Source organism: Leptonychotes weddellii, chromosome 1 (assembly GCF_054177405.1).
Source record: "Leptonychotes weddellii isolate Sample4059 chromosome 1, ASM5417740v2, whole genome shotgun sequence".
Taxonomy (NCBI): Eukaryota; Metazoa; Chordata; class Mammalia; order Carnivora; family Phocidae; genus Leptonychotes; species Leptonychotes weddellii.
In genome coordinates, this window is record NC_138369.1 from 120,385,821 (window position 1) to 120,402,233 (window position 16,413).

The window sequence follows — 16,413 nt, forward strand, 5'->3', positions numbered from 1 at the left end:
TGGCTCTGTATGGGCAACCTTCCTCCTGCTTCGTTCTCCTGAGGATTGGTACATTTGATCCAAAACCCCTGCTCAGGTAAACCTCGAGGATATGTGCTTTGTTGGTTCGCTGCCAGTACCCAGCAGCAGAGTTGACTCAAGGGTCGTTGAAAGGATGACAATACGAATAAATAAGTGACCTGTCTTGTCCCAAGTTTTTCCTGCTGATCATTTTTCTGCAGTTAGCCCTCATGAAAGGACCCAGGAGCAGGGAAAAGGAAGCTGAGTTTTAAACATTCTGAGGAAAGGAGCCAGAAGGGGAATAATAGTGGGTACCATTTTTAAAGTGTCCTATACATTTTAACAATTATCTCATTCCATCCACTCATCTGCAAACTTTCATGTCTTTGTTTGTTGTTATCTTCAGGTCAAAGATGAGGCAAGTGAGGCTCAGAAAGGTGTAATATTTCAGGCCACGTTGCTGGTTGGCATCAAAGGTAGAAGTCTAACCTAAGGCCATGTAACTCCAGAGCCTGCCAATAGGAAGTAAGTTCTGGAGGGCAAGAACGGTGCTTCTTCGCCTTTATATCTTCCACAGTGCCTGGATGTTCAAGAAACATTAGATGACTTGAATCTGAAAGTAGTGGAGGTCTTGCATTCATTTATACATTCAACAAATATTTCTTGAGTGCCTGCTATGAGCCAGATTACTCCTCTGGACATGGGGGATGCCAAAATGAACAAATATATAGCAGAACAGATGGTGAGGAATACTAAAGAGGACAATAAGGCAGAATAGAGGGGTAAGAAGCATCAGGAAAGAGGGCTTAAGATTTTAAATAGAGAAGGTGATATTCACAGAGAAGGTGATTTGAGCAAACGCTTGAAGGAGATGAGGAAATAACAATGTGGATATATGTGGGAGAAACAGTCTAGGAAGAGGCAAAAGCAAATGCAAAGGTACTGAGGTTAGAGCAACCTTGGCTTGTTTGACAGCATCAAGAAGGCTAATAATAGCTGGAAAGGAATGAGGAGGAGAGTAGCAAGAGATGAGGTTAGAGAGCAGAGGGAGGTACAGATGGTAAAGACCTTGATTTTAACTCTGAGTAGGGGGTGGGGGAACCATGAGGGATTGTAGAGCAGAGCAATGACATGATCTGACTTAAGTTTTAACAGACTGCTCAGGATGAGCATGAAGAATAGACTTTAAAGATCAAGAGCAGAAACAAGGAGCCCAGTTAGGTGACTATTACAATAATCTGGGCAAAATATGGTGGTGCCTCAGGTAAGGGTGGAAGCGGTGCCTGTGGTAAGATGTGACTAGATTCTGGATATATTTTGAAGGTAGAGGTGGCAGGGTTTGCTGATGAATTGGACGTGGGGTGTGAGAGGGAAAACTCAATGATGATTCCATAGTTTTAGACTGAAGAACTTGAAGAATGGAGTTGTCATTTACTGAAATGGGGAAGACTGCAGGAAAAACAGGTTTTACAGGGGAAGATCAAAGAACTCAGTTTAGCTCATGTTAAGTTTGAGATCGCAATTTGATTTTTTAGTGAAAATGTCAAGTTAGAGGGATGAAAGGAAAATCAGGAGAGTGCAATGTCCTGAAATCCAAGTGAAGACAGTAGAGGAGGATCTGACCAACTGTGTCCAATGCTGCTGAGTAAAATGCCTATTGAGTTTAGCTACATGGAGATCCTTGGCTATCCTCACCAGTGGTCTTAGTAGAGAAGTGGGGGTTATGCTCTGATTGAAGGGCTTTCAAGAAAGTGGGAAGAAGAGAAATTAGAGGCAATGACTATAGACAAATTGTTTGCACAGTTTTGCTATAAGGACAGGAAAGAAATGAGGTAACTGGAAAACTAGAGTCAGGAGAACAATTTTAATATAGGACAAATAACTGTATGTTAATATGTTGATGAGAAAAACCTAACAAACAGTGGAAAGCTGATGTGAAGGAGATATATATACAGAGAGAGCAATGCCTGTCAATAGACTAGAACAGGATGGGAATGAGTGCATACCTGGAGGGGCTGAACTTACTAGGAGCATGGAGAGTTCATTCCTAGTTACAGGAAAAAAGGTACAGAGGTGGGTGAGGATCTTGTGGAAGATCTCTTGTGATTGTTTCTATTTTCTCAGTGAAGTAGAAAGCATGGTTGATAACTGAGAATGAGGACAGGAAAAGGGAAGGATTTGAAGCGAGAGAGGAAGGTATGATGTAGTCTTCTAGGACAGTGAGAGAATCATTAAACTTGGCAAACATATAAATGGCTCATTTGAGACTTAGGAGAAAATATGTTGAGAAACAAGTTCTTTAAAATGAGCTAAACTTTTAAGAGTGGAACAAATTATGGAAAAGCTGGAATATAGGGCTTTTTAAAGGCTTGAAATGGAAACGTTCTTACCTCATGTGGGTCATATTGTTTGAGGCTCCCACCCTCATTAAACTCAGCCAAGACATCCTTTATCTTCTTGGAAGAATCTGGAGAGACATAACGCACATGTGAAATATTGGTGAACAGCTAATGGGAGCTGGGCCAAGTAAATTCTCCTTGTCTAACCTTGGTTATGATGGAACAACTCCTCATTTCCAGGGCTATGTGGAAAATGTCACTCTTACCTGCCCTTCTGCCCTCTTATTTCTTTTCAGTATAGTCTCTCTCCTACTGTATGAACTATCTTTCTAAAACACAAATGTGATCTGATCATGTTCCTACTCAATACACTTCAATGGCTCTCCGTTTTCCCAGGATAAAGCTTAACTCCCTTAGCTTGGTATGTAAGTATGCGGTGATTTGACCTAGCCCATTCCTTATCTCTTACTTTAACCTTCCACTCACCCCACTTTTCAGCCACATCAAATCACATATCCACAAGTCCCTGAATACACTGTATTCACTCATTCATTCTTTCATGGAGTCTCTTCTCTATGTTGTAAACTTCCTCAATTGTTGGTACCCAGATCAAATGCCAACTCCTATGTAAAGTCTTCCTTTATCAGTTAGAATTCCCTCTCCTGGATCCCACATGACTTGTACACAACTCTGTAACAGCACTTGTCATATAGTGTTATAACTGCTTCCCTTACTCATCTCCCGCCTTAGTTCTACCCTGAGATCTCTAATTGGCTAGTGAGGCTTTGTATATCATATCATGGTCTGACACATAACTAGTGTTCAGAAAACCAATATACTAGGTGACTGCATAAAATCTGAGCAGAAATTTTAAAACACTTAAATTTTTGATTAAGTAAGATGAAGGGACATTAAGTCCAGTGATGCTCTGTCCTTGGTGCTGAAACAGAGACTTGGGATTCATGAAGCATAGTGACTTAGAAAATTTTCCTTTCCATTGGAAATAATTTGGAAACTACCAGAGAAAACGGTAGCTTCTTCTTCTTCAGTTTTGTAAGGAAATTGGGAGTTTAGAAAAGGGAGTCAATAATTGTCATTATAAACACATCCTGAGTGTATCCTGTGTATTTACCAGAACTCTAGACATGAGAAAACCAGGGTCTCTGTGCTCTCCTTGTCTCGCAGTACTGTGGATAATTAAGAGCTTCCCAAGCTCCATTACTGCCATGATTTGTACATCTGAGCAAAGGGCAATGTTATTAAAAATTGACATAGTGTTCCTTGGTGTTTTTACAGAGGGCTACACTCTCTCATAGGCCTGTGTAAAGTAGATGTGCACATGGGCTGGGCTGTTCTCCGTGGCTCTGCTGACTTGGATTCAATCAAGCACAAGTTATAATCATTTCAGGACTGAGACATACTGAAATGCCACAGGAAAATGTTGATGTTGCCTAAAAATGGACATTTCTTCCTGAAATGCAAAACAGATGTTGAAAAACTAATAGCTCAGTGAGATCCAGGCAGCAGATGTCATCAATTTGGGCTGCTTCCATTCAATTCAGAAGACACTATGGAGGGTAAGATGCTGCAAGGGACTGTTGATGAACTAGCTGGAGAGATTATCTGAATAATTGTGGTAATGATGGCTACCTCTTGTTGGGGGCCTTTACTGCATATGCTTATATACTCTCCCCTGCCAATCCATGCACATTTGGTTATATTTTCTTTACCGAAGAAGAAGCTGAAATTCAGAAAAATTAAGCGACTTGCCTCAGAGGGTTTTAATTCAGGTCTCATTTGGCTCAAAGTCTATATTACTTTCCCTTAAGCACTATTCACTGTTACTTCCCAAACACTTGCTAACACAGGGAAAAAGGTAATTAATGCTATAGCAATAATACAGAAGCTCTAGGAAGCACAGAGCAGAGAAGTAGAATGAGCAGGAAAGAAGTAAAATTAGGATGATAGTAAGCTTGGGTGGGGGCCAGGGATGTCCTATACAGGAGGTAGACTTGAGCTGCAGTGTAAAGAATGAGTGAGGTTTGAAAGGCAGACATAAAGTGGAAAGAGTATTCTAAGAAGGGACAGGGTGAACAAAGATGCAGAGATGGGCATCACAAGACATCTAAGAAAGGTCAGAACCAGAGAGTAGTTTGGGGCCAGATTTATGGGAGTCTTGAGTGCCAAGCTAAGGACACTGATTTGAAATTGTTAAAGATTTCCTGAATAGTGGAGTACCATAATCAAGTCTCTGTTTTCTAAAGGCCACTCTGGCAACAGAATGGAAGAGAGCTTAGAATTAGACTAGGGCTCAGTTAACATTACATAAAAATTATATTCAAATCATTCTACGGGCAGCCCAAATACTTAGAAAAGACTACATTTTAGAATCTATTTTAATGGGCGATTTTCAGGCCAGCCAGTGGCCAAATGTGGACTGCATTAAAAAGTCAAATTTGGAAGCCTGGGTACCCTTGGTGTGGTTTCTGCAAGAGTAGTAAAGAGCCAGCATTTTGACTGAGAACCCAGGGAGTGATTTCACTTGAATTCATACTTTTAATATTATTGTCACATTTTAGAGATTCCATGGTTGATCCTAGCAGAAATCCTATTTTTGTTCTAAGTGACTACATATTTGTAAAATCCTAATTTATATTTAAATGTATGCTATAAATGCATGCTACACACACACATGCACATATATGTATATATACATACACAAGTATGTTCATCCTATGTTCACATTCAAATAAATAGGCTTTAAAAAGAAAAACAGAGAAAGTATTTTAAAATCTCTGATTAATAGCCTAAAATTAAATTTAAAAAAAACAATCCAAGAGACTGCTGGTTCCTAGGTTTCTGTGAGGGGTGTCCTTCAGCACACATTTACTTCAATTTGCTTCATGGGCCTTAATGAGCTCATAGTGTCAACACCTGCCCTTTTTAAAAAAGGGAGAAGATCTAATTCTCAAATTTGAGACCCATTCCTTTCTCCTGGAATGTCCTTTAATATTTTATTCTATTTTTGACAGGTTTCCGGGCTGGGTTTCTACTTGCCTGAGGAGCAAGTGGGTACTACTCCATTCTGTTTCATCTTATGACAGCTAAGAACAATGAGGGACCTCTTCAGAGCTTTCCTTGATCTTATCCCAGGCACCACCTGTGGGTCCAACTGCACAGCCTCAGTAGAGAGCAGAAGCCTCTATAGTAGTACAACCACCAGACTCGGAGGAGATCCAGTTCTATTCCTAAATGTCTACCAGAGGGCCATGTCCACAGTTCTTTGTAAGAACTCCTACTTTGTTGAGTGCTTACCGTATGCTAGGCACTATCCTAGTAATCTTATATGTTTTACTTAAATCTCCACAACTACTCTCTAATGTAATAATGGTCCTTATTTTATTTTATTTTTAAAGATTTTATTAGAGAGAGAGAGGGAGAGAGCACAAGCAGGTGGAAAGGCAGAGAGAGAAGCAGACTCCCCACTGAGTGGGGAGCCCAAAGTGGGGCTTGATTCCAGGATACCAGGATCATGACTTGAGCCAAAGGCAGATGCCAACTGACTGAGCCACCCAGACACCCCAATGGTCCTTATTTTAGAGAAGAAAAAAACAAGGCTTATGAAATTTAGATGATTCTTTCAAGGGCACGCAGCTAATGAGTGGGTGACTCTGATTTTTAGCATATCTAATAATGTGACACAGCTATTAGATTCACTGGATACGTGAACATGGGTAAATCAGAAGATAAGGCACTTCCTCTATGACAGTGCCTCTCAAACCTGGCTACATGTCAGAACCACCTGAGGAGCCTATGTACATTTGAAACCCAGGCCTCCACTGAGACCAATTAAGTCAGCATCTCTTTTTTTTTTTTTTTAAAGAAATCTAATTTTAGGGGCACCTGGGTGGCTCAGTCATTAAGCGTCTGCCTTCGGCTCAGGTCATGATCCCAGGGTCCTGGGATCGAGCCCCGCATCGGGCTCCCTGCCCGGCGGGAAGCCTGCTTCTCCCTCTCCCACTCCCCCTGCTTGTGTTCCTGCTCTCCCTAACTCTCTCTGTCAAATAAATAAATAAAATCTTAAAAAAAAAAAAAAAGAAATCTAATTTTATTATATTATGTTATGTTAATCACCATACATTACATCATTAGTTTTTGATGTAGTGTTCCATGATTCATTGTTTGCATATAACACCCAGTGCTCCATTTAATACATGCCTCTTTAATACCCATCACCAGGTTAACCCATCCCCCTCTTTAGATACTCAGGAATCAAAATATTTTAAAGCTTCCTGGGGATAGTCAAGGTTAAGAACTGCTGTTCCATGAATGTAATTTTATTGTTAGAAATTAAGACTCTCTTAAGAAGCAGCTAAACTTGTTGGATAATTATTGCAAAATGAAGAAAAGTTTATAACTCTGCTAAATCTGAAATCACCACGCTTGGCAGACATTCTCCATTGCTGAAGTGGACAACACTAAGGAACTTTACCCAACAGGGCAACTTATTCAGCATCGTGGCAAGGCAGGGATACATTCTGTATTAACTTGCACTGGCTGAACCATCAGCATGCAGTTTTACCCCAAATCAGGGGTCAAGAAGGCTCTTTTCCGTGATCAAGGTCACTAGTAGTAACAACTACCCTAAGAAGTTTCAATCCAAAACTGTCTCTTTATGCTTTATGTGCCAAGAATTCTGGGACCTTAACCAAACACTTGTTCCTAGTGTTTGAGCACATTCAAAGCCTTTTTAAGGAGAAAATCTGGCCCAACTCACAAGCACCTTCACTGCCACGCTTGTGTGGGAGAGGGATGCCCTTCAACTGAACAAGCAGACAAATTAGGAGATTCAGTGTTTATAGCAGAACGTCAGCGGTGCTGCTGAAACCAGAACCCAAAGTTTATGGACCATCTTCTAGTTAAGAACACTGAGTATATGAGCACTAGTCGGGCCATTAAACTCTGAAATAACTATAAATCAACATTTTCAAATGGGAACCTGAAAACCCATAGATGAGAGTGAAATTATAAGATGCATAATAACTCTCCATGCCTCAAAGTCCCCCAAGAGCATCTCAAACTGAACACGTGTGGGAAATGCCTAAGGGTCAGGTTTAAATGGTCTGATTCAACAGGAACTGAGTCGGGGCCTCACATTCTGCATTTCAAACAAGACCCTCGATGATGCCAATTATGCAGGTGCATGGACCTCACTTATGATAAGGCCTTAGTAACATTCTTGTATATTTGTGGCTGACTAGTAAGGCTTGCCTGTCACAACATAGACAAAACCATGATACTGAGGATAGAGGAACATATTCCATGGGTTGAGAAGACCACAAATGACTCAACCCTGGGAAAGAAAGACACAGAGAGGGGAAAAGATAAAGTTGGAACATGAAAGGGGGGAAAAAAACCTAGATTTTCCTTCTTTCGAGGATGGCTAGGATGTATGAGTAAGTTTTATAAGTATTCCAGGGAGTCAAGAACACAGTGAGGTGCACAAAAGCAAGAGTGCAGTTTCCCAAGGGTTCTAGAAAGATGGAGAATGATGTCAGAACAGAGATGCCAGATCCAGGAGCAGTGCATCAAAAGGCCCACCTTTTTAGCCAGGAGGAATCAGGCCCCAAAGTGGAATGTGGGAAGCATGTGTAAGAAGCCCAGCCTCGTAAGCATTGACACATTCTCCCAGCTACACTTCTTTTCCTGTGCAATGTTTCTCCCCAGCATAGAGCCCATTGCCTGGCATAAAATCAATGTTCAATAAAGATTCATGGAATAAAGGAGGACTAGAAAAGGGATTTAGGTTATTGTGCTTGTCCCGTATGTCCTATATTTCCAGGGGCATAGGGAAAAAAGCTGGACCAGTGGTTGTTAACCTTGGCTGCAAGGTGGAATTACCTGGGGAGCTTTAAACACTACTGAACCCTGGATTCTACACCTATAGATTATGATTAAATGATCCCAGGGGTGGGGGGGAATGTGTGGACAGGGCACTGGAAGGGTTCAAAGCCTCCCAAGTATTTCTAGTGTGCAGCCAAGGCTGAGGACCACCGAGGTCTACCAAGCTAACTACTGAGGGGAACCAGTGAAAGTGATAACTCTGCTACAGTGTTACATATAGAATAAGGGGGAAAGACTTTACATTGAAAGTAGAGGGTTTGGGGGCTCATATAAGAGAACCCTCTTTAGGATACTGAGATTTTCTGATTCACCATAAATGCTCTGAATGACTGGTATGGCTTATTTGTATAAGCAAAATTGGTATTGATAGCAAAACTTCCCACTTTTTCTTCAAATAATTTGGCCTCATTAGTCATAACCCAAATGAAGGTGGAGGAATGGATCAGACAACCTGAACCTTCTTGTGACTAAAAGTGTGGTCCCTGGACCAGCATCATCAGCAACCTGGAAGCTTGTCTGAAATGCAGCATCTCAGAACTATCCCAGACCTACTGAGTCAGAATCAGCATTTTTAACAAGATCTCCAGGAGATTCGTGTGCATATTCAAATCTGAGAGCTACTGTTCCGTAGAAGTCTATCCCTATCCATAGATTCTGTGACTGCTTGTGGGTAGAGTCCTAGTCATCAGAATGAAAAGAAGGCCAGTTACGCTGCAAGAGACATGGGTGAGAAACAGCTGTGGTTTCCTTCCAAGATGGAAGCAATGAGACATGACACTTTATGGACCCAGGACTCCAAGAACATTTGACTAACTCTCACTCTGCTGGCCCATATAAATAATAAGGTTTCAATGAAGCTTACTTAGAGCTTTACATTGTTCTATAAACCAGCCCTAAACATTTTCTCTGACTCCCATATTAAACTGACAGGTTTGAATTTTGAGCTGTAATTTACCTACATCTTAAAGTCAGAAACTTTGCGTTGATCTGATTCTAATGAAATATATTTCTGAATAGCACAATTTACTGATTTATTCTCTTTAAATGTACTTTAAAATTTTGCTCTATTATAGTTTGACATACAAATATATATATAATATTTTAATAAATAATATAAAAAAATATATATATTTTCTCCCCACTGTATCATTGAAGGTTGAGCTCCAATGGGTACTTTTTGTTTAATTTATTGGAACTGGATTGAAGCAAATTGAATTTGACCTGGGATTGAGAACTTTGGTTCTAATTCTTATTCTACCACTGACCTTCTGTGTGACCTTGGAGAAGTCACTGAGCAATTCTGGACTCAGTGTTCTCATTGAAAAATGGATAGGAGTTGGATTTGATAGCGGCTTAAAATTTCTCCCAGGTGTAAAAAGTCTACAAAATCTAGCAACCATGGGCTGATGTTGAAAATGTTTGGTTTAATTTCTTGGAGAGTTAAAAGTTAAAATTGATGCTTTATCATTTTTTTCCTTTTTTCCCTTTCTGAAAAAGTGGATAGTTTTGTCCTTGGGAAGTTATGGAAAAATAATTGTCCCTCCCCAAATATCAGGATTAGAAGGATAATAAACCCATTATATCTCTATTTGAAGCTGTTAGGGGAGGGTCAGTGGGAGGCCTCCCCACAAGCTCATGCCCTCTGAGGTGGAAAAGAAACCTGTTTCAACATAGAAACTAAGTATTAGAAGGGCTAATGATGGTCATTTGATCAACTGGATATCTAGGGAAAGAAAACTCAATTGCTTTTAAGTCAATTCTGTTCTGTCTTAGGCAGGTGTGACCATTAGGCATCAATGAATTCCTTGCTTTAAGTCTTTCTTTGATGATTTCCTCCCATTAGTCCTAGGGCTACTTCTGGAAGCCATTCAAAATTAATGACATACCTCCTCCCCGCAACAGCAATATTTATTTATTTATTTGAATCTTCCCTTCTCCTGCAAACAGGCATAGTACTTGCAGGCACTTCTTCATAACCCTGCTGTGAGGCCCCTCACCATGCTAGTGGCACTTCTCAAACACATGCCGGTTTGTCCATATACATCATGCACTGTGGTGCCCAGGAATAAATTCAGCTCTCAAAGAGGTCTGATCAGGGTAGGACACAATGTGGATACCAGGTGGCCTTACTAGACACTGTGAGTCTATTAATACATCTTACGATCGCAAACAGCAGTTTGGTTAAATAAAATAATGTATCAAAAGAAATCACAGCAACCCCTAAAAGCCTTGCTTCTGGAAAGTTCTGAACAACACAGGAACACCTCATGATATACTGTGTGCTAGCTAGTCTCCAAAGATGGCTGTCCACACTCTCCCTGTGCCCTGTGTGAGCCGCTCTCCCATGAGATGTGCAGTCCATTCCCTGGCCCCAGTGCGTCTGGGCCAGGCCAGTGGAATGTGGAGACAGTTCTGTTCAGGGACCTCAGAGTCCAGGTGTTAAAAAGGCCTGCTTTTATGCTCTTGGAGTCCAGGGCCACATGTAAGAAGTCCAGGCCAGCCAACTAGAAAAAGAGGCCACATGGAGAGGCCCTGGGAGATGACAAAGCACTTGGAGAAAGCAATCTGATGGAGGAATGCTGAGGTAACAGTATGGCAGTCAGTAAGCCTGCTGGATCCTGTGAGGCATCCCACCCAAAGCCCCAAACACTGTGGAGCAGGGACCAGCCATCCCAGGTGTGCCCCGTCCAGATTCCCGAGTCACAGAATCGTGGGAAAAAACAAAATGGCTGTTTTAATGCATGAGGTTGAAGTTGTTTTGATGCAGCAGTAGATAACTGAATTGAATAGATAATTGTTAGGGTGAGGAGAACAGCATACGAAATAGCCTCGCATGTCTATTTTACACACACACACACACACACACGTAGTGGTTATCACTGGGAGATGGGATCATGGGTAGGTTTAAATTTCATCCGTTTTTCATTTTTGTACTTGATTTTGTGACAAAAATATCCTTAATATCACAGTATGTTTTTTACAAACACTTTACTGACTCACATTAAGCTTACCATATATATATATGTATCAACTGTGTGTGTGTGTGTGTACATATAAAATAAATACCTACACCTATGAGGGCAGTTTTAACATGGCTTCTCCCCCACCCCCCCGCCACCCCCAGCAGAAGGCCACCAAAGAAGGTACAGGGTTTTTGTTATATAAACAGAATACACCAAGAGCCTCTTACTCTGAAATTCTTGGCCCGTCCTACCTGGTAACCCCACTGGGGCAAGTTCCCAATTCTTAGGCTATACACTTCGGCTATTCCACTACCGCAAAGCTCCTGTTTATGTAGTTATGAAGAGCAGTTGCTATGGCAATGCAATCTGACTGAATACCAGCATGTGTCTAAAATTGGTAGAAGTGCCTTTTCCAGGGTTTCCTCTGAGGATTAATCATTTTCCAAGAACTGTAGCTTTTTTTCCTCTCCTGTTACAACAACAGTGCCAGGGCACTTGTCCAGTCCTGGGACATGGATGAGATGAGGAGGGGTCAGAGAAGGACAAAGCTGATGGTTGAAAAAGAGACCCAAGACTCAAAGGAACCCTTTCCTACTAAATAGTCTGGTTTCTTTTTGATGCCTGCCTCCCCTACTGCTTTGCCACATGTGGACCCCTCTGTCCCTCCACTCCCTCCACCCACTACTCTTTTTGCCCGGCCATCTTTCAGGTTCTTCTGTCTTCTTCTGACTCCTCTCCCTTCTCTGACCCCTGAGTGTAGGCAGACTCTTGGTCCTGTTTCCCACCTTCTCATCTCTTTCCTCATGTGCTTGTTATCTGAAGTGCTTTCATTCCTGTTGTCTCCTCCTTGCTGCCTCCACACAATGATTCCAATGTCAGAGCTGGAGCCTAGCTCTCCTGCCCACTCTCTTCCCACCACCACCCCTCTCAGGCCCATAGGATACCTCACTTGGAAAGCAGTATCCTCCACAATGGGCTCTTATTTATCATTCCAGTTCTTGCCCCCAATCCTTTCCTACCACCACCACCACTTGCCCTAGGCTCCAAGTCTGTGACCTGCCTGCCATTCTCTGAAGCTACCATGATGACCTCTCTTCCCTGCTCCCCAAGCCACTTCCTCTGCCTGCAATGCTTTCCCCTCCTCCCTCCTACTAGTGTTTCTGGCATCTGGAAACCACACCTGCCTCAGGAAGCCTCCCACCAGGCTAGGCTAGTTCTCCTCCTCTGTGTTCCCCACTTCTTAGCACCTGTCATACTGAACATCATTGTTTGAGTCCCATCTATCTTTCCCTACTAGGCTGGGAGCTCTTTGAGGGCAGGGATTGTGTCTCCCTCATTGCTGGTTCCCTGCAACCTGGCGCATATGAATGAAGAAGTGGATGTGTCATCACCATCCCAAAATCAACATTCCCAAACCGTCCCCACCACCCTTGAATACTAATGTTGGCATCTGCCAAAGATTCACAGTCTTCAGGGGTATCTTTCCTGGCTTCCTTTCATTCCGCAAATGTTGGTGATACTTCTACCACAGATTTCCACAGATCAGCATTTGTTCACTGCCACAGTCCCTCCTAGCCCTGATACTCAGCTCAGACTAGATTTCAGACCCTCATCTACCTTCCTGATCTGACAGCTTCTATATTCAGGCCACCCTACACACAGCCACCAGATTCATGGCTCTGAACTTTGCCACCTTGGTCCCAACCCACACTTTGACCCAAGGCCTCCTACTATCCCCATCCCTCCTCTGTCCTCCTCCCCACCCTCCTCTCCTTAGAGCCCAGAGGTTCTCTTCACCACCCATACATATCCCTCTCTGTGCTTCTCTCCCTTTGTTTCTGTTGTTTCTCCCCCTCCCCCACTATCTACTTACTATTCACATTTTAAACTTCTGTCCTCCATAGAGTCCACCCAGCTAAATCCTCTGTTGTGGGGTAAATTGTATCCCCTCCCCCCAAATTCATATGTTGAAGTTTTGACCCCCCACCCCAGCGCCTCAGAATATGACCTTATTTAGAAATAGCGTCATCATAGATGTAGCTAGTTAAGATGAAGTCATACTGGAATAGGGTGGGTCTAATCCAATATGACTGTGTCCATATAAAAAGGGAAATTTGGATATGGAGATACACATACACAGGGAGAATGTGGAGAGACAGGGAGAAGAGAGCCATCTATAAGCCAAGGAGAGAAGCCTAGAACACATTCTTCCCTTACAGTCCTCAGGAGGAACCAACCCTGCTGAGACCTTGATTTTGCACTTCTAGCCTCCAGAACTGTTAGATACTTTCTGTTGTTCTAAGCCACCCAGAGTGTGGGTACTTTGTCACAGGAGCCTAGCAAACTAATACACTCCCCCATACCAATTTCCTCTAGCTTTAAATTCCCTTTTCATTTATGTATTCGGTTTAGACAGCTCTGCCAGAGGTATTTGCCTGCTGCCTTAAACCTGCCTTTTGCTTGTGTTAGGAACACATTTCTGATTCCTTAACAAGATTCTGATTCCTCAAGAGCAAGCCTTTTCTTTGTGCTTCTTTTTCATCCCTGACTAGGGCCAGTCTTTGGGTGACCTACAGAGCATGGTGAATGAAACGTAATTTACCCTGGAAGGTGATGCCTTGCTCCTTGTCAATACATTACAGAGTCTCTCTAAGCCCATCAAGGTCAGACAGGAGGCCATGGGCTCCAGGGAGCCAAGAGGGAGACTGGCCAGAAGTCCCATGGGGGGCTCCTGCTGACCATGGGGAGCACAGAGTCATGGGTGTCAGGCCTGGGAAGAATCACAGGAAGAGGTCGTCTCATCCAACTCTCCCATCGTGCAGAAGAGGACACAGGCTGTGGGGGTTCAGGGCTGTCACATCACAGAGAGCAAGACCCACAGGTGGCACTGAAGCCCAATATTTAGACTCCCAGACCAGGACAATGGACAAGGGCTGCCTGCCCCGTACGAGCGGGGCAGGCTGCCAAAAGGGCATACAAGGGCTCCCTGGACAAACTTTGGAGGGCAGGTCAACTTGCCATTGGCCTAGTGATTTACAAAAGCGCCAGAATAATTAACAGGAAGGGAGAGGTGATTAGACTAAAGGGGCAGGGCAGTCAGTGCAGCTGAGAAGTCTGCAAAGCAAAGGGCTCTAAAACGTTGGTGCCACTGTACAAACACCATGGTCACCACGTGTGCAGAGGGCAGTGGTCAGGTGGCGTTCCAGCCTTGGCAAATTCCTGTCATGTCAGGATTAGGAGTAGCCTGCAGAGGGCACAGCTGGGTGCCCACATGTGAGCATCAGCCTTGCCACCAAAGTGTCCTGATGCGTTGCAATTATTCCTGGGTATAACTACTGGGAAACCAAGAGCCCCCGTTGAAGAGCTGGGCTTATTCAGAACAAAGTCAAGAAAGAGACACACATCAGCATTCTGTTCTTACTGAAAAAAGGCACTGGGTCCAAACACAAGCGTCTATTAAAGCCAGTGATTGAGTAACCTTGTAACTACGCAGCCTTCAGTCTTTCAAAAATTATGCTATACAGAGGAGAAAATACAGTATTATGTTAGGCAGAAAATGTAGGCTAAAAAAAAAAAGGTACTGTATACTCAGGAACTCAACTATGTAATGCAATATGCACAGGAGGGGAGTGTTCCAAAATGTTCATGAGTTTGGCTGTGATTTTTAACCTACTCTTTATTTTTTCCCCTGTATATTCCAAATTTCTATGGTGAGCATGTATCCTTTATAGAGTGTAAAGATAATTGTTTTTATGTTTAAAGACACTGGTTCTGTGTTTATAAGGAAATATAATCTGTCAGGCCCAACCTCATTCTCTGTGGCTTTGCAACAATTACACCATTCTGCTCTCCAGAAATGTTCTCCCCTACCAAGAGGAAATCCTGCCCCAGGTGGGTCAATCCATTTACTCACATTCTGAATATTTCTGGAGTTGGTCAAATTCCTCTGGAGTGAGGGAGACCCACCGTTCTTCACTCATCTTTAAGCTGGCTGTGAGTGCCTGAGGCCAGGGATGGAGTTCTGTTCACCAGGGTGAAGCTGAGGCCCAGCCCAGGGCCTGGCTCATTGCAGGTAGGCGATGGACCGGCCCTTCGGGAGACTCTGAGGATCCCCGGGTCTATGGCAGTGGTGGGCACCTTTCAGCAGATGTGAGCAGGCGTGTGCTATTGCTGCAACAGCATGCTTCCATCCGTAGTCAAGGTCGTCAGAAATCCTGGCTCCTCCTGGGCAGAAGTAGAAAAGACATTGTGAATGGGAGTGTTAGAATTCGTAAGTCACCCTTTCTTATAAAAGAAATCCCCAACTGTTCTCTGGGGAAAGGCCTATGGGAGGCAGTGGTTCTCGGGGGGGGAGTGTCTCCCCAGGGAAGTCTGAAGAGGGCGTACAGACCAGACCAGCACAACTCCAGTTGGGTGGTCCGTCTGAATAGGTATTCGTACTCCTCCACTCAGGAAATTTTACATGTCTCACAGGAGAGGCGCAGTAGGACCACCTGAGGGCATCCTCAAGGCATGAAAACGCCTCAGGCTGTCAGATGCCTCAAGAGTTAAGTAGGGACAGTACTTATCTGCTATGATTTGAAAGGTAAGCCGGTCTCTCCTCCACGGATTTCTAAATTCCACCATTACTCTGGACATTCAAATACCCGCAAGGCTGGCTAACATCCCAGTGACTGAAGTGGTTTCATACAAAGGTGATTAGAGGGAAGACCTGCCCGCCCCAGTGCAGGGGAACTTGTGGGAGGGAAAGGGGATGGATTCAGACAGAAGCTTAGCATCTTTCCCTTTGAGCCCCTCCTAGCACGGTGAGCTCTGGCAGTCAGTCATACCATCAGCCATGAAGTCCATTTAGCGGGTTGTGAAATTGACATGGTGGGCCAAGGCCAGCGTTTGAAAACACAAAATAGAATAGGATAGAGTGGAATGGCATGAAATGGAGTTGAAAATAAGAGCGCATCTCCTTTTAGTTATACATACATGTTTACTGATTATACTGTAAAAATGTATTTCTTATTCTGGATTGAGGCTTAAAAAAGTGTTGGAAAGCTACCAACCTAATAGGGGGAGAAATACAGACTGATGTTACCAAAGAAGCTCAGTTTTCATAGAACAGGATCCATGTTGGAGGGTCAGACATCAAGTTAAATCTGGGAGCCTGGAGCATATGAAGGACGGTGGAGGGGCTGGATGAGACCACCCGGTGAGGA

The 16,413-nt window shown here is 43.2% G+C and overlaps 1 protein-coding gene across 1 annotated transcript in view; it reads right to left on the reverse strand.

The window, feature by feature from the left end:
• The window catches only part of DGKG (diacylglycerol kinase gamma), a 202,566-nt gene that overhangs the window by 152,772 nt on the left and 33,381 nt on the right, over positions 1-16,413 (reverse strand). Inside the window, exons 2-3 of the mRNA XM_081831122.1 lie at positions 15,120-15,430; positions 2,391-2,467 (exon numbers count right to left, since the gene is read on the reverse strand). Of these exons, the coding sequence (XP_081687248.1) occupies positions 2,391-2,467; positions 15,120-15,186 (144 nt within the window). The 5' untranslated portion in view covers positions 15,187-15,430. The remainder of the gene's footprint in view (positions 1-2,390; positions 2,468-15,119; positions 15,431-16,413) is intronic.